A 21,324-nucleotide genomic window follows, 5' to 3' on the forward strand; every position below is an offset into this window, starting at 1 on the left:
CAGACTGGAATTGTTTGGAAGAGGATCCATTATTAGGACTCAGGAGATACAAGGAAAGGCTGGCTACGGAGCCATAGTATAGCGGGTAGGGCGTTTGCCTTGCACTCGGCATCCCACATGGTCCCTGAGCACTGCCAGGAGTGGTCCCTGAGGGGCTCTTTCTGGCTTTGCTTAAACACACCGCAGTGACTCTTCTTCAGATGACAGACAGGGCCACTTCCTGGTCCTCTCTGCAAACCTGATCGTCATCTGCTCCTTGGGCATGGAGACTGCCAGAGGAGTAAGGACGCCTCGGTTCAAGACCTGAGAAACAAAACAAAGTCGCATTTCCTAGAGCACCTACAGCTCCCAGACCTTCCTCTCTCGATGCGATGAGTGGCCCAGAGCACTGAGGATGTGTCCCCGTGCCCGCGCCCCTGGCTCCCGGGTGCCCCCCTGTCTCCCCAGGCTCTATGACCAGCATCAGCGATGTGGTGCAGCGGATCCAGGTCACCTTCAACTCCTGTAACACACGCCCCCTGCAGTTCCGCACCCTGCCGCTGGAGGCGCTGTCCCGCATGATCAGGGAGCAGGAGAAGGACATGGCGGACCCGCTGTACGCGGACCTGAACAAGGTGCCCCCCGGGTTCGCGCCCGTGTGAGGAACGCGAGGGGACAGAGCAGGGGCTGTGTGCTCGCCTCCCGTCTGCGGCGCCCGTTCCCCTTCCCCATGGCACAGAGCGGGAAGCCCCGCCGGGCCGCCAGCGTGGGGAACCCTGAGCAGCAAGGCTGAGCCCCCTTCTCCAGTCTGCCTTTCTTCCCCGCTCTCTCCGCACTGCTCAACTATCCGTGCCCCCGACACCCCAAATGCCAGGGGTCCTTGATCTCCTCTGTGGGTGGGGCACAGTGAGCCCGGTTGGGACTCTGCTGGTTTCCTATCCCCCACTGTCTGTCCCTGGCCCTAAGCAAAACCAGCTTCTCCCTCCCTTCTTACCTCCCCAAGTCCTCTGGCCCTGTCCCTGACCCTTGCTGCCCTGGGGGTGAGCAGTGCGGCACGGAAGCCATCCTTTTTTTCTTTTTCTTTTTTTTTGGGGGGAAAGATTCTGTTTATTTATTTTTATTTATTTATTTTTTATTTTTTATTGAATCACCCTGTGATAAGTTACAAAGTTTTCAGGTTTAAATCTCAGTTATACAATGCTCAAATACCCATCCCTTCACCAGTGCTCATATTCCACCACCAAGAATCCCAGTATAGCTCCATCCCGCCCCCCCACACCCCTAACCCCCCCACGCCCCTTGCTTCCCCACCCTTAGCCTCCTCCTCCCCACCTGTGTAACTAATAAATTTCACTTTACTTTCACTTTGATTGCATACAATATTTCAACAAAACTCACTATTATTGTTTGGAGAGTCTCTCCCCTAAAGTCAGACCTGCTGAAAAGGAAGCATTAGATAATTTGTTTTCCATTGCTGAGGATGAAGAGGTATGAGGTCGAGTGACTACACTTAGCGGCCTCTCAGTTTTGGGTTTCTGTATTTTAGTATTTTAGTAACTAAGTCCAGAGAGATATGTGCCAGAAGTTGCATCGTTGCCAACTTGTACTTCTCAGTTACATTATATTCCACATATGAGTGCAATCTTTCTATGTCTGTCTCTTTCTTTCTGACTCATTTCACTCAACATGATACTTTCCATGTTGATCCATTTATATGCAAATTTCATGACTTCCTGTTTTCTGACAGCTACATAGTATTCCATTGTGTAGATGTACCAGAGTTTCTTTAACCAGTCATCTGTTTGGGGGCACTCTGGTTTTTTCCAGATTGTGGCTATTGTAAACAGTGCTGCAATGAACATAGAAATACATATGCCATCTCTACTATACCGTTTTGCCTCTCCGGGATATATTCCCAGGAGTGGTATTGCTGGGTCAAATGGAAGCTCAATTTCTAATTTTTTGAGAATTGTCCATACTGTTTTCCAAAAGGGCTGAACCAGTCGGCATTCCCACCAGCAGTGAAGAAGAGTCCCTTTCTCCCCGCATCCACGCCAACACCGGTTGCTTTTGTTTTTTGGGATGTGGGCCAGTCTCTGTGGTGTGAGATGATATCTCATGGTTGTTTTGATCTCCATTTCCCTGATGATTAGTGATGTGGAACATTTTCTCATGTGCCTCTCAGCCATTCGGATTTCTTCTTTAGGAAAGCTTCTGTTCATTTCATCACCCCATTTTTTGATCGGGTTGGCAGTTTTCTTCTTGTGGAGTTCAACCAGTGCATTTATATCCTTGTTATCAACCCTTTATCGGATGGGTACTGCATAAATATCCTTTCCCATTCTGTAGATTGTCTTTGTACTTTGGTCACTGTTTCTCTTGCGGTGCAGAAGCTTCTTAGTTTGAAATAGTTCCATTTATTTTTCTCTGTTTTCACTTGCTTGGCCAGTGGCGTGTCAGCTTTGAAGATACCTTTGGCTTCAATGTCGTGGAGGGTTTTGCCAACCTTGTCTTCAATGTACCTTAGGGATTCTGGTCTGATGTTGAGGTCCTTAATCCATTTTGATCTGACTTTTGTACATGGTGATAGGTGAAGGTCTAAGCCCATTTTTTTGCATGTAGCTGTCCAGTTTTGCCAGCACAATTTGTTAAACATGTTTTCCATGCTCCACTTCGCCTTTTTTGCTCCCTTATCAAAGATTAGATGGTCACATATTTGAGGGGATGTGTCAGAGTATTCAACCCTGTTCCATAGGTCTGCCGCTCTGCATTTGTTCCAATACCAAGCTGTTTTAATGACTACCGCTTTGTAGTAGAGTTGGAATTTGGGGAGGTTGATTCCTCCCATTTTCTTTTTCCCAAGAATTGCTTTAGCTATTCGTGGGGGCTTATTGTTCCATATGAATTTCAGGAGCGCTTGCTCCATTTCTTTGAAGAATGACAAGGGTATCCCTATAGGGATCGCATTGAATTTGTACAATGTGGAAGCCATCCTTTGCTGTTTTTTTTTTAATGTCTCTTGGGACTGCTGTTTAAATTTTTCTTTTTAGTTTGGGGGGGATCTCACGTGCCAGTGCTCAGGGGACCATGTGAGGCTGTGATGCCAGAGATAAACCCGGGGCTCCAGGTGCAAATCATGCACTCCAGCGCTTTGTGCCATCTCCCCTTGTGTTTGCTCACCTTCAATCAAAACACAGACCAGGAAAAAGCCCTCTCTGTTGTCTCACGGCTTCCAACTGGCTTCTCTGAGCCCACCAGCAGCTCTGTCGTGCCTGCGCTTTGCACTCCCCCCTCCCCAGCCCCCCCCCCCCGCTGTTCCCCCTGGGCTGAGGGTCTGCATTCGCTCCTCTTCTCCTCTCTACCCACTTCTTCAGGCGGACTTAGGGGTCCATCATGGGCTCAGTCTCATTTTAGTCTATAATTGGTGTTCCCGACAGTACCCCCAACCCTGCCACACGCATGCACACACATGCACACAGACGCACACAACCTTCTATTACACACATGTGCACACTCACCCGCACGCATGCGCACACACATGTAGACACATATATGCTCACACACACTCTCAGTCATCCACATGTGTACAACATACATGCTCACATGTGCAGACACCCCCCACACACACACACACACTCACACAGGCCTCAAACACTACAGACCTTCAAATAATTCACAGACCCTCAAATTCCAGATACTCTCTGGTAACTCAAACTTAACATGTCCCACCTGGGCCCCCAGCACAGAAAGGCGCTCTCAGAAGCTTCCCCCCCAAACCCCCCCCACACAACCAATACACTGTGTATTTGTCAGTCCTACCACCGCCTCCCCCTCCCTCTTCTGACCTGGAGGTCCCATGAAGAATGGCCTCCACCCCCTTGGCAGCATGTTGGGTTTTGTCCCTCTCAACCACAGAGCAGCCCTGTGAGCCAAGGGCCAGGCTCTCATTTTGTAGATGGGAGGGCAAGGCTAGGAGAGGCGAGCAGCCCAGTAGGGGTCAGGGCTGGAGAAGGGACCCCCTCACCTGCTCTCCCGCCCAGAATGAGTGGACGGCCTACTATGAGGAGGTGCTGTACGTGCTGGAGGAGACCGAGTACATGATCAAGAAGCTCCCTGAGTGGGCGGCTGAGGAGCCTGTGGAAAAGACCCCCCAGACTCAGAAGGATGAATCCTACATCCACTCAGAGCCCCTGGGCGTGGCTCTCATCATTGGCACCTGGAACTACCCCTTCAACCTCGTCCTCCAGCCCATGGTGGGCGCCCTTGCTGCAGGGAACAGGCTCTGTGGCCCTCGGTGGAGGAGAGCCGTGGGGCTCGGCCTGCGAGGAAAGGGGCACGGAGCCCATCTCTGCAGCAGCCTCATATCTAATCTGCACAGCCAGGTCTCCTGGTGCAGGAGGCGCAGGGAGCTTGTGCGTCAGAGCCGTGACTGAGGCCCCTGCTCCCTCTGCCCTTGGGGCTGGGCTGCGTTGGGCTAAGAGGGATTCTGCTTCCTTAGCAGCTGGGCCGAGTTCTGCCCCCAGCCAGGTCCGCGGTCTTCCCTATATTTCCTCCCTTCTTCTCCCACATCTGGGCTAGTGTGCACACCGCTCGTTATGCCTTCTGTGTCCACTGCCCTGGTGTCACCCGAATTTCTGTGCTCTGCAGGGAATGCGGTGGTCCTCAAGCCCTCAGAGCTGAGTGAGAACATGGCACAGCTGATAGCCACCATCATTCCTCAGTACCTGGACAAGGTGAGTCTCTGAGCCCCGGGAGGGGAGGGCTGCACAACAGGGATTCTTCCAGCCAGGGCCAGCAGCGCTGTGATGGGGACAGTGACTCTGTCCTGCCAGAGAGCCCAGGCTTAGGCTTGAGCTGGCCTGCCCAGACAGGGGTCTCAGGGGGCTGCACCCTTCTCTGAGTCCCACTTCCTCCTTGGTTGGGAAGGATCTGTACCCAGTGCTCAACGGCAGCGTCACCGAGACCACGGAGGTTCTCAAGGAGAGATTCCACCACATTTTCTACATGGGGAGCACGGGTGTGGGGAAGACCGTCATGACCGCTGCGGCTAAGCACCTGACCCTCGTCACGCTGGAGCTGGGGGGCAAGAGTCCCTGCTACGTGGACAAGGACTGTGACCTGGACGTGGCCAGCAGGTGAGCTGGCGGCGGCTGTGAACGGAGAGTGCGGCCGTGTTCATAGTCGAGGTCCAGGCAGCTCAGAGCATTTCTTCTTGGTTTTATTTTGGGGCCACGCCCGGCTGTGCTCAGGGCGTACTCCTGGTTCTGCACTCAGGGATCATGGCTGGAGTGCTCAGGGGGCCATACGGGGTGCTGGGGCTCAAACCTGGGTCAGCCCCTTGCAAGCCAAGTGCCCTACCCACTATCACCTCTCTGCCCCCAGAGCAGCATCTCATAGATCTCCCCCCCTGCGTCCCCCCTACCGAGTACATGCCTGAGGGGCAGGGCCGCCTTCCCCACCAAGGCGGTGCTGGGCCTGCAGAGTCAAGGGCTTGAACAGAGAGGCCAGAGACTGCTCACGCCAGGCAACCCCTTCAGTCCCCCCAAATACCCCCAGTCATGGATGAAATAGGGGCACTGGACCTGCTGGCCCCTCCCCCGATCACACGTTCGGGGCATGATCTGGTCTGCATCTGAGCAGAACATCTGGGGAGCTGCTGTCAGAGAGTGCCCAGCTGCTGTCTTCCACTTCCCCCGCGCCACCTGCAGCACGCGGCCCCAGGGGTCTGCCCGGTAAAAATCCACCCTGAGCTATTCTCAGACGCATTGCCTGGGGAAAGTACATGAACAGCTGCCAGACCTGCGTGGCCCCTTGTGTAAAACACAAAAATAACAAGAAATGTGCGGGTGGTGAGGCAGGCGATGGAAGGAAGAAGGCCAAAGTGGTTGCTTGATCAGTTTATTTCATTTCCATCTACATTCTCCTCTGATTCTCCTCCTGCTTCTTTCTCCCCCATCCTACTTCATTCTCTCTCTCTCGATCTGTGGATCTGGCCCCCAACCCACTCTTACAGCCTAGTTAAATCTCCACAGCATGAGGGGTTTGGGGCATACACATAGGTGTGGTCAGCAATAGGGTAAGGTTCCTTTCCCTCAGGGGATGCTTCTCCTAGGACTTAATTCTCTTTCAGCAGGAGGATCCACCCAAGGGCGGAGTCCCATGAATGTGTTTCTCTTCTCCTCAGCCAGCAAACATATAAGAATTCATAATATTAATCATTTTGTATGGACACAATAAGAGATGCATTAAAGCTTATAGAATTGCTCTCCTGGGGCCATCTCAATCTCAGACTACAGTGCTCAGGACAGAACAGTCTTTCCTATCCCCAGCAGGGTCCCAGTCTCATCATTACTTTTGGATCATGACAGCATTTGTCTATGATCAAGCTCTTAACTTATAGTTAAGAATTAGGCACTTTGGCCAGGCCCATCTCGATGCCAGGGTAGCACATAACTCACCGCTTGCCCTCGATCCTTCCTGTCCCTTGTCGGGACCCTGCTTTTGGGGTGCTCGGAACTGAGGGCAACTGAGGCTTAAGTGGAGAAAGCAGATGCCCGGGAGGGAATAATAATCGAGGCCAATTAAGTCTTAATTTATAAAAACATAATATTGTCTTCTTGTGTCTATACAAAAAAGACATAGCTTTAAAGTAAATTATTCAACAGGCATAAAGAGGAGAGTAAGGCAATGCTATAATATTCAGTGTCCTAGGAAGCTCTGACGTTACCAATTAACAGAGTTTGATTAGAGGAAGAGCAGATAAACTAGTAGAAGTGGTTACAGATAAACAAAGGAATGGGAGTCACTGGGGAGCACTTTGATGGGCGTGACTGATATACCTAAGCTCCTAGTGGCAAGGGGAGAGAGGACAAGCCAATGATATCCAACAGCCCCTGACTACATCCTCTGTGACCCTTCCATCGAGAGCCAGATTGTGGAGAAGATCAAAAAGTCCCTGAAAGTGCACGTGGGTCCCCGGTGGGAAGAGAGGGGCTGCACATGGGAAGTAGGGTGGCTTTATGCAGAGCTCCGAACTTCAGCAAACGTTGGCTCATGTTTCTGATCAGAGAAGGAATGCAAGTCCGTTGGAGGGCTCTGCAGAAGGATTCAAAAACAAAAAGCAGAGACCTGGGGACTCCCACCCCCAAGAAAGGCTCAGCTAAAACACTGCCATCTCCCTCCCATTTCTGCAAAACTGAGTCCATTGTGAACTGGACGTTTTAACCTGATGTTTCAGCCACACAAAAGCGCCCCCTCGCACCACAGCCCACAGGCCCAGTCGCCAGGGCCCCTTGGCGCCAAGCTTCCTGCACTGGGCCCTATGCTGGGGCCACCGCCGGACCTGTGAATGCTCCTGACGCCAATCCTCTCCCACAGGAGTTCTACGGGGAAGGCCCCCAGAAGTCCCGTGACTACGGGTGAATCGTCAGTTCCCGGCACTTCCAGAGGGTGATGGGGTTGCTGCAGGGCCAGAAGGTCGTCCACGGGGGCACTGGCGACGCGGCCACCCGGTACATAGGTACGTGCCGCGCCCTTCAGCAGGTCTCGCCCACTCCCAGAGTGGTGGCCAGCGGGCATGGTGACAGGGAGAAATCTTCTTCTGGGGCTACCTGTGGGTGGGGTGGAGTCCCATGAATGTGTTTCTCTTCTCCTCAGCCAGCAAACATATAAGAATTCATAATATTAATCATTTTGTATGGACACAATAAGAGATGCATTAAAGCTTATAGAATTGCTCTCCTGGGGCCATCTCAATCTCAGACTACAGTGCTCAGGCCAGAATAGTCTTTCCTATCCCTAGCAGGGTCCTAGTCTCATCATTACTTTTGGATCATGACAGCATTTGTCTATGATCAAGCTCTTAACTTATAGTTAAGAATTAGGCACTTTGACCAGGCCCATCTTGATGCCAGGGTAGCATATAACCCTGCGCTTGCCCTGGATCCTTCCCGTCCCTCCTCGGGACCCTGCTTTTGGGGTGCTAGGAATTGAGGGCAACTGAGGCTTAAGTGGAGAAAGCAGATGCCCGGGAGGGAATAATATTCGAGGCCAATTAAGTCTTAAGTTATAATAACATAATATTGTCTTCTTGTGTCTATACAAAAAAGACATAGCTTTAAAGTAAATTATTCAAAAGGCATAAAGAGGAGAGAAAGGCAATTCAGTGTCTTAGGAACTTCTGACGTTACCAATTAACAAAGTTTGATTAGAGGAAGAGCAGATAAACTGGTAGAAGTGGTTACAGATAAACAAAGGAATGGGAGTCACTGGGGAGCACTTTGATGGGTGTGACTGATAAACCTAAGCTCGTAGTGGCAAGGGGGAAAGGACAAACCAATGATATCCAACAACAGCCAATGATGTCATCGTCCACATGACTGTGCACTCTCTGCCGTTTGTGGGCGTGGGTGAGTTTGGGGCAGGACCTAGCGCCCAACAGCCCCTTACCGAGGTCAGGGCACACCCACCCAGTGAATTCAGCAGGGGTCATGGGTTCCCGCTCACTGTGGGCACACCCACCAGACACAAGTCCCTTGAGTGCTGGAATGCACAGGGTCCCCGGGGCACCAGGCCTGCTTAGAGAGGCCCAGGGGGGTTGGCAGGGCTGAACACCAATCCCGTCGCCTGGGGACGGGCCTTTGAGGGCTCCTCCCCCCAGTGAACAGTGGCATGGGCTCCTACCAGGGCAAGAAGAGATTCGAGACCTTCTCCCAGCGCCGCTCCTGCCTGGTGAGGCCCCTGAAGGACGACGAGGCCATTAGGGCCAGATACCCACCCAGCGCCACCAAGGTGAGAAGGGGGAGCAGGGCTATGGGGGCTAGGCTCGGGGGCACCCGCGGCCTCACTATCTGTGACCTCCCTGCAGAAGACTCGCCACTGAAATGTTCTGGCCGCCTCAGCTGGCCACGTCTCCCCAAGAACTGTGCCTGCTTCTCCTGGTCCACCCCGCAGGCGCCCCATCCCACACCAGCCGCCCGCCCCACCCAGGGCCAATAAAGGTTCCAATGGTGTTTTCCATCCTGCTGTGCAAATATGTGTGTGTTTGTGTTTTTGTCGTGGCTAAGCCCCTTCAGCTTGGCTTAGGCCCCATCGCCCCTCCTGACCAGCGGGAATGGCCCCCAAAGCCTTTCCGAGTTGGAGCCCCACTGTGGGAGCGGGGGACGGTGCCAGGGGCAGTGTGCATTCCCTGGGGCTGGTGGCTCCATTTGGGGTGTCCTTGGTGACTGAGCCTCCGGAAGTAGACAGAAGACCCAGGCTGTGGCTTTGGCTGTATTTCCGGAAGCTTCAGAATAATACAAGAAAATCTGTGTTATTCCAACAAAACTTATATCCAAATCTGAAGATGAACAGGAAGAGAGCACAGTGGGCTGAGCATGTGCTCTGACAGGTGCCAGGTTCTAGTCCATCACCACATGGTCCACCAAGCATCACCAGGAACCAGGAACCAACCTCAGCAGCAAGTTTGGAGAGGCACCCAAGGATCATGTCTAGCCCACACCACTCAAATGAACCAGGCACTTCAAGTTTAGCTTTTTAAAGGCACACACACACACACACACACAAACACACACACACACACACACAAAATGGGATGTTTCTTTTCGATCAAAAGAAACCACCTCTAGCCAGCAAACCTAAAATTCTCAATTCCTTTTTGTTCCTCATATCCCCATCAATTCGTTTTTTGGTGCCACTGTAGAACCCAGGTGACATGCATGTAAGGGGCTTGAAGGTACTACCTACATTGGGAGACAACACATTCTTTTCAAGACACCTCTTGACGAAAGAGCCTACGAAACGCTGTAATCATCTTCTAACCTGTGGAATCTATTTGGGCACACACTTCTAAGGGTCTCAGACACGAGCATCAGTCAGTGGAATGTTGAGAGACTGGAAATCCAGTATTGAGGATTCTCCTTCAGACTTCCCTCATTTTGAACTTTCTCAAATGTCTTTTCTGTCCGCTGGCAGGAGCCCCTGTGATGGCCATGGTGGATTCTCAGGCCTGTGGGTAGTGCCTAGCACAAAGGTTTTGAAATACGAGATAAATGGTTTTTATCATAAAGTCAGGTTCACCTCAATACCTGTTAGTACAGCTCTTTTTTGTTTTTTAATTGATTCACCATGAGATAGTTACAAAGATTTCATGTTCGAGTTTCAGTCATACATTGATCAAACACCCACCTCTTCATGGTGCACATTGTCCAACACCAATATCCCCCCCAGTATCCCCGAGGGAGCAGGTAGAAACCTTTTCCTTTATAAATATCATTTTCATTGATAACACACCGCCAACTCCCTCCAATTTCTGCAAAACTGAGTCCATTGTGAACTGGACGTTTTAACCTGATGTTTCAGCCACACAAAAGCGCCCCCTCGCACCACGGTCCACAGTCCGAATCGTCAGGGCCCCGTGGCGCCAAGCTTCCTGCACTGGGCCCTACGCTGGGGCCACCGCCGGACCTGTGAACGCTCCTGACGCCAATCCTCTCCCACAGGAGTTCTACGGGGAAGGCCCCCAGAAGTCCCGTGACTACGGGTGAATCGTCAGTTCCCGGCACTTCCAGACGGTGATGGGGTTGCTGCAGGGCCAGAAGGTCGTCCACGGGGCCACTGGCGACGCAGCCACCCGGTACATAGGTACCTGCCGCGCCCTTCAGCAGGTCTCTCCCACTCCCAGAGTGGTGGCCAGCGGGCATGGTGACAGGGAGAAATCTTCTTCTGGGGCTACCTGTGGGTGGGGCTGAACTCAGCTAAGTGCCCTGCCAACCCCTAAGCAGACCCCTCCTCAAAGCAGAGAGAGCGGCAGCATCTCCCCACCCCCTCAGTGCTACCAAGGAAGGACCCCCGACCTCCACAGTCTCCCCAAACACAAGCCAAATTAAACCCACCTCCTCTGCACAGTGGCATAGTCAAGCTGTGAGAGCAGAAAGTGTGGGTCAGTGTCAGGCCTGAGGATCACTCCCCGCACCCCACGGGGCCTCGAAGTACTGACGTGAATGAGGCATGCTGGCAGGGGCTCAGGTGGCCCTCAGGGGAGTGTCTATCCCTAAGAGAAGGAAACTGGTCTGAAGCCATAGCACATCCATAGCACATCGGGTAGGATGCTGGCCTTGCACACGACCGAATGGGGTTCCATCCCAGGCATCCCATATGGTCCCCAGAGAACCGCCTGGAGTGACCCCAAATCAAAACCAAAGAGTGAAATAAAAAATGGATAAGGCTCCTGGGCTCCCCGCAGCCCCCAGTAGGCTGACGGTCCCCAAACCACCTGTGAAGGAGCTGGAGGGGCCTGGCGGGCAGGGCTCCCGTGCCCATGGGCTCTGACTGTTTCCTGCCTCGGTGCCCACCATCCTCTCCAACATGGACCCGCAGTCCCCGGTGATGCGGGAGGAAATCTTCGGGCCCCTGCTGCCCATCGTGCACGTGCGCAGCCTGGACGAAGCCATCCAGTTCATCAAGCAGTGCGAGAAGCCTCTGGCACTCCACGTGTTCTCCAACAAGTACCAGGTAGCGCAGCGCACACGGAGCGCTGAGCCCGGGGCTGCATGCAGGGATTCCTGCAGGCCAGGCGACCTGGCCAGGCCACTTAATTTTCCTGAGCCCCTTTCTCTGCATCCCTGCAGGCGCCTCCCTGAGCAGGGGACCGGTGATACTGGGATCAGGGTCAGCCGAGACAGATTTGCTCTTATGGGTTCCTGCCAAGATGTGCCCTGTGGGGGGTCCTGGCGGCTGAAGGAGGTGCCTGGGGAGGGGGGAGGCTGGAGGATCCCTGAGCTGGGCTGAGGCTGGGGCTGGTTTGCTGTTGCAGGTGATTAAGAAGATGATTGCAGAAACTTCAAGTGGTGGGGTGACAGCCAATGACGTCATCGTCCACATGGCTGTGCACTCTCTGCCCTTTGGGGGTGTGGGTGAGTTTAGGGCAGGACCTAGCGCCCAACAGCCCCCTACCGAGGTCAGGGCACACCCACCCAGTGAATTCAGCAGGGGTCATGGCTTCCCGCTCACTGTGGGCACACCCACCAGACACAAGTCCCTTGAGTGCTGGAATGCACAGGGTCCCTGGGGCACCAGGCCTGCTTAGAGAGGCCCAGGGGATTTGGCAGGGCTGACCCCCAGTCCCGACGCCTGGGGACGTTCCTGAACCTGCTCCTCCCCCAGGGAAGAGTGGCATGAGCTCCTACCATGGCAAGAAGAGCTTCGAGACCTTCTCCCAGCGCCGCTCCTGCCTGGTGAGGCCCCTGAAGGACGACGAGGCCATTAGGGCCAGATACCCACCCAGCGCCACCACGGTGAGAAGGGGGAGCAGGGCTGTGGGGGCTAGGCTCGAGGGCACCCGCGGCCTCACTATCTGTGACCTCCCTGCACAAGACTCGCCACTGAAATGTTCTGGCCGCCTCAGCTCGCCACGTCTCCCCAAGAGCTGTGCCTGCTTCTCCTGGTCCACCCCGCAGGGGCCCCACACCCACACCAGCCGCCCATCCCACACAGGACCTAAAGATTCCAATGGTGTTTTTCACCCTGCTGTGCAAATATGTGTGTGTTTGTGTTTTTGTCCTGGCTAAGCCCCTTCAGCTTGGCTTAGGGCCCCATCGCCCCTCCTGAGCAGCGGGAATGGCCCCCAAAGCCTTTCCGAGTTGGAGCCCCACTGTGGGAGGGGGGGTGGTGCCAGGGGCAGTGTGCTTTCCCTGGGGCTGGTGGCTCCATTTGGGGTGTCCTTGGTGACTGAGCCTCCGGAAGTAGACAGAAGACCCAGGCTGTGGCTTTGGCTGTATTTCCGGAAGCTTCAGAATAATACAAGAAAATCTGTGTTATTCCAACAAAACTTATATACAAATCTGAAGATGAACAGGAAGAGAGCACAGTGGGCTGAGCATGTGCTCTGACAGGTGCCAGGTTCTAGTCCATCACCACATGGTCCACCAAGCATCACCAGGAACCAGGAACCAACCTCAGCAGCAAGTTAGGAGAGGCACCCAAGGATCACATCTAGCCCACACCCCTCAAATGAACCAGGCACTTCAAGTTTAGCTTTTTAAAGGCACACACACACACACACACACACACACACACACACACACACAAAATGGGATGTTTCTTATCGATCAAAAGAAATCACCTCTAGCAGGCAAACCTAAAATTCTCAATTCCTTTTTGTTCCTCATATCCCCATCAATTCGTTTTTTGGTGCCACTGTAGAACCCAGGTGACATGCATGTAAGGTGCTTGAAGGTACTACCTACATTGGGAGACAGCACATTCTTTTCAAGACATCTGTTGACGAAAGAGCCTAGGAAACGCTGTAATCATCTTCTAACCTGTGGAATCTATTTGGGCACACACTTCTAAGGGTCTCAGACACGAGCATCAGTCAGTGGAAGGTTGAGAGACTGGAAATCCAGTATTGAGGATTCTCCTTCAGACTTCCCTCATTTTGAATTTTCTCAATTGTCTTTTCTGTCCGCTGGCAGGAGCCCCTGTGATGGCCATGGTGGATTCTCAGGACTGTGGGTAGTGCCTAGCACAAAGGTTTTGAAATACGTGATAAACGGTTTTTATCATAAAGTCAGGTGCACCTCAATACCTGTTAGTACAGCTCTTTTTTTTTTTTTAACTGATTCACCATGAGATAGTTACAAACAAAGCTTTCATGTTTGAGTTTTGGTCAAACAGTGATCAAACACCCACCCCTTCACCTGTGCACATTCTCCACCACCAATGTCCCCAGTATCCCCGCCCCACCTCCCCCTCTCCCCCCCACCCCCACTCCCCACCTCCGCATCCCAACATTTTCTTTGCCTGTGTGGCAGACAATTTCCACAATACTCTCTACTTTGGTTACATTCAGTATTTCGACACCAGTCCCACCATTATTATTTGGAATTTTCCCGCCACCACTCAAGCCTGCTGAAAAGGCAAAGGCAATGCTAAACAATTTATTTTGTACTGCTTGTTATGAATGGCATAAGATGTTGTGTGGCCACACTCACTCTCAGTGCTCCTGGAATTCTAAAATTTTAGATAATTAGCGTCTGGAGAGTCTCTGCAGCAAGCTGCTCAGGTTCGAGATTCTTTTTTTGGTTCCCTTAGCCCCGCTGAAAACTAGAAAGTACTAGGGACCTGAGAAATAACCCAGATAAAGGGCCTAGGGCAGCACATGGTGAGCCCGGGTTCAGTCTTGGCACCACTTATGGTCCCCAGGAGTCGTTGTTAGCACAGAACCAAGCATGTCATGAGGACAGCCAGGTGAGGCATACAATTTTTTTTTAAATTAATGAAAAATAAAATGGTTAGGTCATTCCTCATTACCCACTCATAAAATCTTTTGCCCAAAGAGAGAAACTGAAAGATCAACACGTATGTGTACACACATGAGTACATCAATTATCCCCCACGAAATATAGGAAGTACATAGAAAACAAATTTCAAAAATAGGAACAAAAGAGAAAGAATGCTGTGCAGCAGGTGTGGACTCAGAGAAAGGACCTAGATAAATTGCACAGAGAGGCGAAGGCCGAGCCTGACAGCATCCCCGCAGTTCTGGCTGCTTGCTCACACCCCCTCAGACCTAGGACAGCAGGGGCTGTGCAGAGCTCCCTTGAGCCTCAGCGTGGCGGCGCCTGGTGGGCCTGTGGGCACCACGGGACGGGGAGGGAGCAGGTAGAAACCTTTTCCTTTATAAAAATCATTTTCATTGATCTTAATCTCCCCTTCACTTTGTATAAACACCGTGGTTTACAAAGTAGTTCAGGATGATTTGTTACACATCCAGTATTCCAACACCAATCCCACAACCATCACACCTTCCCAATTTTCCCAACAATCCCCTAAGCTTCCCCCCTCGTAGGCACACAATAACTTAATAGTTTGTTATTGAACACTTGCTAATAGATTGATCCCAGAATGTTTCCGGAGAAGACAGGTAGTGAAGGTTGCATCTCACCATGGAGCCATGAAGTCCTTGTATAAGAGACTGCTAGGCTGAGGCTCCAGGCCAAACTCTCCGTGTTTCTAGAAACTTCTGTCCCACCACAAGGCCCTTCTTTCCCCCTGCCCAGTTTTCTCACTGTCCCATGCACCCCTGGAAGCATGCCCTTTCTCCCAGCTGATCTCACCCCAGGAGAGGCGGCTGCCCGGTCACCTCTCCTACTGCTCAGCTAAATGCTTCTGTCCTGAAAATAACCAACCCCCGAGAAACCTGGGAACCAGATGTGGAGAAGGAAACCAATTGCTAGGGGCATTTCCAGTGGGGCGATCTCAGGGTCAAGTTGAAAGGACGTTGCCAGTGTCGAGGTGGCAGCTCAGCTGATGCTTGGCTCTGCTCCAGCTAGGTGAGGGTCCGCAATCAGAAGCCGGCCAGGTCTCCCCAGGTCAGGGTTCCTCCAGGTCAGGGTCATCCAGAAGAGGTCAGTCCTCCACAACAGGTCAGGGTCCCTCCCCAACCAGGTCAGGGTCCTCCAAGCCAAGTCACGGTCCCTCCAAACCGGGTCAGGGTCCCTCCAAACCAGGTCAGGGTCCCGCCCCAATCATGTTAGGGTCCCTCCAAAGCAGGTCTGGGTCCCCGCCCCAAACACATCATGGTCCCTTCCCCCACCAGGTGAGGGTCCCAGGAAGGTGCCAGATGTTCCCACCCCTTGCATTTAGGCTTCAACTGGGTGGGACCCCCTAATCACTGGTCTCTAAGTACCGAGGATGACTCTCCTTCTCGCGGTTGCTTTTAGGAGAGCCGTTGGGTCCTCGATTCTTTCAGGGACCTCAGCCCCATGCCTGGAAAGGCCAGCGAGCCTCCAGAGAGGGAGAGTCGGCTGCTCTGATTCTCGGGAACACTATGCCTGCAGCTGCTCTCATGGAACACCTGGGCACATGGCACGTGGTTCCTCCTGTTCCCACAAGTTCCGGGGCACCTTGCAGAGAGCTAAACAAACCCCCTCAGCACCTCAGCTCAAGCTCCAACACAGCAGACAGACATCACTTGGGGATTCCAAAGAATTTAATGGTGAGAGTCAGGGAAGTGTGGGGCTGAGGGTCTGTCTTCATGCCTCCAGTGGGGAGGAGCTGGTGTCAGTGGGCGGTGTCTGGGGGGACCCTGGCTCCCCATGAAGATGGTGGAGGGGGAGGGGTGGCTCCCCTGGAGGCAGGGGGCTTGTCCTTGGAAGCATTCACTGTCAGCCCCTTTTCATGAGTCGTTCTCTCCACGTAGGCAGGGCACACAGCAGCTCAGGGCTCTCAGGAGACAGCCTGGGCGCCCTCTGGGCGCCTGTCCCCTTTGGACTAAGCACCGGGGCTTCCTGACCTTCCAATGGAAATTTAGGAAAAGGCGGCGGCGGCGGGGGCCAGCCTGAATGTGCTGGGTGTCCACTACTTTGGGAGACGGGCTGAGGGTCTGAGGCTTCAGATGCGGCTTGCAGTTGATGGGCCTGGCCTCTGAGTGGCAGGGAGAGGGCAGACGAGGACCGTGCAGGGCAACCAAGGGAGGGGCCGTGGTCTGGGAGGTCTCTGCAGCCATGGCCATGGACTTGCCCGGCTCCCCGCCCCTGCCCTGCTGCCTCTGTTCCTGTGAGACACCGGGCTCCTTCTCCATGTCCACTCCAGCACTGTGTGGGGCCACCCCGGGCCTCCCGGGCCGAGCGGAGGGGACAGTGCACTGCAGGGGAGCACACGCTGGCTTGCCTGGACGGGCCGCAGGGGCGACAGTGCCTGGACGGGTCATTGTAATCGTGGACGGTGTAGGAGAACCAGAGGGAGCAGCACGGTCCGGAGGAAACGGGATGGCCTTCTTCCTGCAGACCCTGCAGGATGGGCTGATGCACAGCAGGTGGTCCCGACGTGGGTCATTCATGTATGCATCCAAGGGGTTGCTGAGGGCAGGGAAGGTAAGAGAGGGCCAGGAGCGGGCAGAGGAGGGTCCGGAGTCAGTAACCTGGGGGAGGCTCTGTAGCCAGTCCCTACCCTGGTTTCACTCCCATGGCTCCCAGCTCTCTCTACACCCCCCTCAAGGCCTTCCTCTCACCCCTGTTCCTCTGGCTCCCCTCCCCAGACAGCCCTGAAGCCCCCCTGTGACACCGGGTCTCCAAGGAGGGCGCACACGTACCTTTGCAAGTCCCGGAGAGTTTGTATTTGCTGCAGGTCCGCCAAGCTGAAGTGGTACCTCTCACCTAGGGACACGGGAGAGCAGCTTCTATGAGTGAAGGTCACACACTGGCAGGGACACAGGGCCCATGGTGGGCAGCTGGGCATGTTCTTCTCTGGGACCCTCAGCAGCCAACAAGGAGCAGCAAACGGCCAAAGACGCTCTGAGGCCTGTTGCTTCCTTCAGAGCCTTTCAGAGCCATCGTCTGCCTGGAGGCTCCAAGGCCGCAGTTCCCTCCCCGGGGATTCTGATCCCCACCAACACTCAGAGACACCAGCCCTGTCTCTCACTGTCTCCCACAGTGAGAAGTGCAAGCACCCTTTGTCTGACCCTCCCTGCTTCATTGTCAAGCCTGGCAGAGCAAGAGAGGACAATGTCTCAACTGTGGCAGCCTTCTCAGTGGCTCCTCTGAGGGACCTGATTCCAGGGAGGCTCTGCGGAAGCCACGGTCACCCGGTCACCCGGAGGGACCATGGGCCCAGCACTGCAGGGAAAGGAGGGAGTGGTCACTGGGGGAGAGCTCAGCTGCTAAAGCCAGCACTCACCTCTCAGGATTGAGGCCCTCGTTTTTTTCCTAGCTCTGTTCTGCCTCTGAGGAGAGAAAGAATCGGTGATCATTTGGGATCCGCTTTGCACTCCCCTCTCAGAAGCTCTGACGTCCACACACGACCCGTAAGAGTCCCACAGGGACAGAGAGGTGAGTTTCTTCCTCGAGTCCACCTAAGATGTCGTGAAATGTTTGGGTTTGGGTTTTGATTTTTTGTTCCAAGTTTTCTCCTCTGAATGACACAAGGATCTCGGTGTTGACAGCAGGCCCCCGTTCAGGGACGCCAGGCAGGGATGTGCTCGCTGCGGCAGGGCCCAACCCCAGTCCACTCTCCTGAAGGGCTGACCCGGAGGATGGTTTGATGTCTCCAGCCCAGCCAGGGAAGTCGTGGTGGGACTTTTCTGTTTGAAGGGACCTTAACCCCTCCAGTGGAAGTAGACTCTAGTGTGACGGCGCTAGTTGGGATTTTGTGATGGGAACCTGCCGCCCCACCCACATAGTCTGTGAAGTTCAGGGAATTCTCTCTTCCGTGAACCCCTTTCCCACCCAGTCAGTCCTCCTTGACAACTGAGGCCCTACGCTCTCCTAGATGACCGAATCTGCTGATTCTCTAAACCAAACAAATTCATGTTTCAGTGTGTGAACAGAAAGAGAAATCACCACCACCCACCAAATTGTTCACGCAATGGCCCCGGCTCCTACCTTTTGGTCAATCTTTCTCTTACAGAAGACCAGGAGAGTCGGTATTGTGAAGCAAACAGCAAAAAAGAAGAGCACCTCAAGCAACGCCAGGAAGACGGTCGTGGGATCACTACTCGTCAGCTTTGAGCCTAAGCGCAATAAAGACTCATACCGGGGTGTCACCAGAACGATCATCAGAACGATCATAATCCATATACTGGACTTGATCATCCTGACCACAAGCTGCCTATGGCAACTTAGCGTGAGCGCGCGGCTCTGCCTTATATAGGGCCGCATGCATCACAAAGGGAGAAGAGTCCAATAGGGTTCCAGAGGGGTGCGAAGCCATGTGTGTCCACCATACCCTCCCCCACCCTTCTTACCCACTTGGCCTTCACTTCCTCGACCCTTTCTCTGGGTCCCTCTGCTCTGAACGCCTTCCCTTCCTATTTCCAACCCCCACCCCTGCCTTCATCCCACCATGTGCTTTATCCCCAGGAAGGGTCCTGCTTTTTCTGCCTGGAACCCTGCTCATCCCTGGGTCCACTTGACTCTCTGGGACTAACCTTGACTTTGCTCTTGACAACTCATTTCTCATCTGAAATCCTACCATAGATTTCTTTTTTCAAATCTAGATAATTTATTTCATTTTGACAATATCAAAATATTTTTTAAGTTTTTTCGAAATACTTCACAATATTTGATCACATAGAATATTCGGACACCAATCCCACCACCATTACATCTCCGCACCACCTTATTTTGGATGTTTCCATCCTGCACCCCAACCCCTCCCCAAAGCAGAACCAGAATTTTTGGTATTATTTGGTATTATTATTTGGTATTATTTGTTATGAATAAACCGGTGAAAATGCTCCAAAAACCTTTCCTAGAGGAGAGTGTAGAAGATTGTTGTAGTTCATCCAGGAGCCTGCCATTAAGCCCTTCTCAAAGAGATTACAATTATGTTGTTAAGGGTTGAGACTTGTGCGCTTTTCTAGATATCCATAAAAATATATTTCCCTCTAAGATGGCTTGCCTTCTTCATTAAGCCCCCTGGTGCGCGACTCTTGGAGTACGAGTGGTGTGACGTATGGTGAGGTCCAGGGATAGGCTCACTCGTGGTGGGGTTTGGCCCGCGTGTGGGGAGAGCAGCCGTGAGCATGGTGGTGTTTGAGTTCTAGAGGTTTTTGGCTGCTGGGGCTGGGTCCCTTGGGGCAGGGAGGGGCCTCCCCTGCCCCCTCCAGGTGCTGCGAATGAAACAGCCTGGCACGGGGTTCCAGCAGCACGGCTATGGCGAGCTGTTTTATGCTCTCTTTGGAGAGAGAAGGACAGTGAGTCTCTGGATCGTGGCTGTTGAGATTCTCTCCACCAGAAATGTTGGATTTGACACTCCAACTGTATGTTACTTCACATTCTTGTTTCCTCCGGAATGCTTTTTGGCTGACACGAAGCCAAGTCTCACTTGGTGTTCTACACTTAGGTGTGTGAATGGCAAAGACCATTTTAGATTTTGGTTTCAGTCCACCTTCAAGCACTAGTGCTGTCAATTGAATGGCCAAAGCATTACTTAGTATTTTCAAATTTAACATGGAAAATAAATGTAAGTAAGCTTCTCCTTGCCTTGGAGGATATCAGTTGCTCTTTTCTCAAATTGACTGATGCTTAAAACTCAAACTTTCAGGTCACACTCTACCCAGATACACACACACACACACACACACACACACACACACACACACACACACACGGAAGGAGAGAGTGAGTGAGAGAGAGTTTCTTTAGCAAATACATCAGCTCCAGTTCCACAACAAAAGACTTCCTCCCATTTTCCAAAGTTTGTTTTCGAATTTTGATGACTAGGGATGGCGGCTCCCTAAACCAGGACCCAGGTCCTCTTCATATCCAGAGGTGCTTGGGTGTGAGGGCTTGGAGGCCACACACAGGGTGTCTGACGGTCAGCTGTTCCTGGGATCACACTCAGGCCTGCATGCGCTCACTGTGTTTTCTGCCACTTGAGTTTCTTTGTAGCCCAACAAAGATCATCTTGACCAAAATATCGCTCTTCATTCTCTCTTTATTTTCACCATGTGTATTCAGTTACCAGATGTACAATGCAGCAGATCATCTTTTCCATGCACACAACACCACAATACCATGCCCATCAAACCCCACACCCCAACAATGGGAAATGTGGGGCAGCAGGGGTCCTGCTGTGCCCTGAGCCACTTCCCACCTTTGCTTCACAATCCCGTAAGCTAGACCCAAAAAATATCCTGAGGAACAGACTTGTGGAATTTGATGGTAGAAGAACGAAATATTACGCTAGACTGAATTTATTTCAGTAGGAGCACTTATCAGAGTCTTGTGATTGAGCATACTGGAGTCTAAATCATTTATTTGGTAAGGGAATACTTTGATAAAGATGACTAGATTCTTATGCCTGCTTCTGTCCTAACTCATTGGATATAAAGCAAACATTTATGTCACACACATCTACATGAGCCCCTGAACTAAAATTGACATTCAGAAGTTGCTTGGTAGCACGGCTTGGTGCAAAGAATGTAAAGACATACACATATACACACTACATTAATTTCATGTTCCAGTTAGTACTTGCAGAAAACTTTCAGTGGTTAGTATTTTCTCTGAGTTTGAATGAGCAGACTGGAATTGTTTGGAAGAGGATCCATTATTAGGACTCAGGAGATACAAGGAGAGGCTGGCTACGGAGCCATAGTATAGCGGGTAGGGCGTTTGCCTTGCACTCGGCATCTCACATGGTCCCTGAGCACTGCCAGGAGTGGGCCCTGAGGGGCTCTTTCTGGCTTTGCTTAAACACACCGCAGTGATTCTTCTTCAGATGACAGACAGGGCCACTTCCTGGTCCTCTCTGCAAACCTGATCGTCATCTGCTCCTTGGGCATGGAGACTGCCAGAGGAGTAAGGACGCCTCGGTTCAAGACCTGAGAAACAAAACAAAGTC

General features: G+C 52.6%; 1 protein-coding gene across 1 annotated transcript; it reads left to right on the forward strand.

The window, feature by feature from the left end:
• Nucleotides 1-452: 452 nt before the first annotated feature.
• LOC129404342 (aldehyde dehydrogenase, dimeric NADP-preferring-like) lies at nt 453-15,794 on the forward strand. The gene is given in 11 exon segments (XM_055136699.1): nt 453-614; nt 4,020-4,263; nt 4,627-4,712; nt 4,906-5,114; nt 5,740-5,792; nt 6,870-6,940; nt 7,357-7,497; nt 11,323-11,490; nt 11,792-11,891; nt 12,142-12,272; nt 15,702-15,794. Coding segments are annotated over 11 exon segments (1,458 nt in total).
• Nucleotides 15,795-21,324: the final 5,530 nt, after the last annotated feature.

This window comes from Sorex araneus, chromosome 4 (genome assembly GCF_027595985.1).
Source record: "Sorex araneus isolate mSorAra2 chromosome 4, mSorAra2.pri, whole genome shotgun sequence".
NCBI classification, from domain to species: domain Eukaryota; kingdom Metazoa; phylum Chordata; class Mammalia; order Eulipotyphla; family Soricidae; genus Sorex; species Sorex araneus.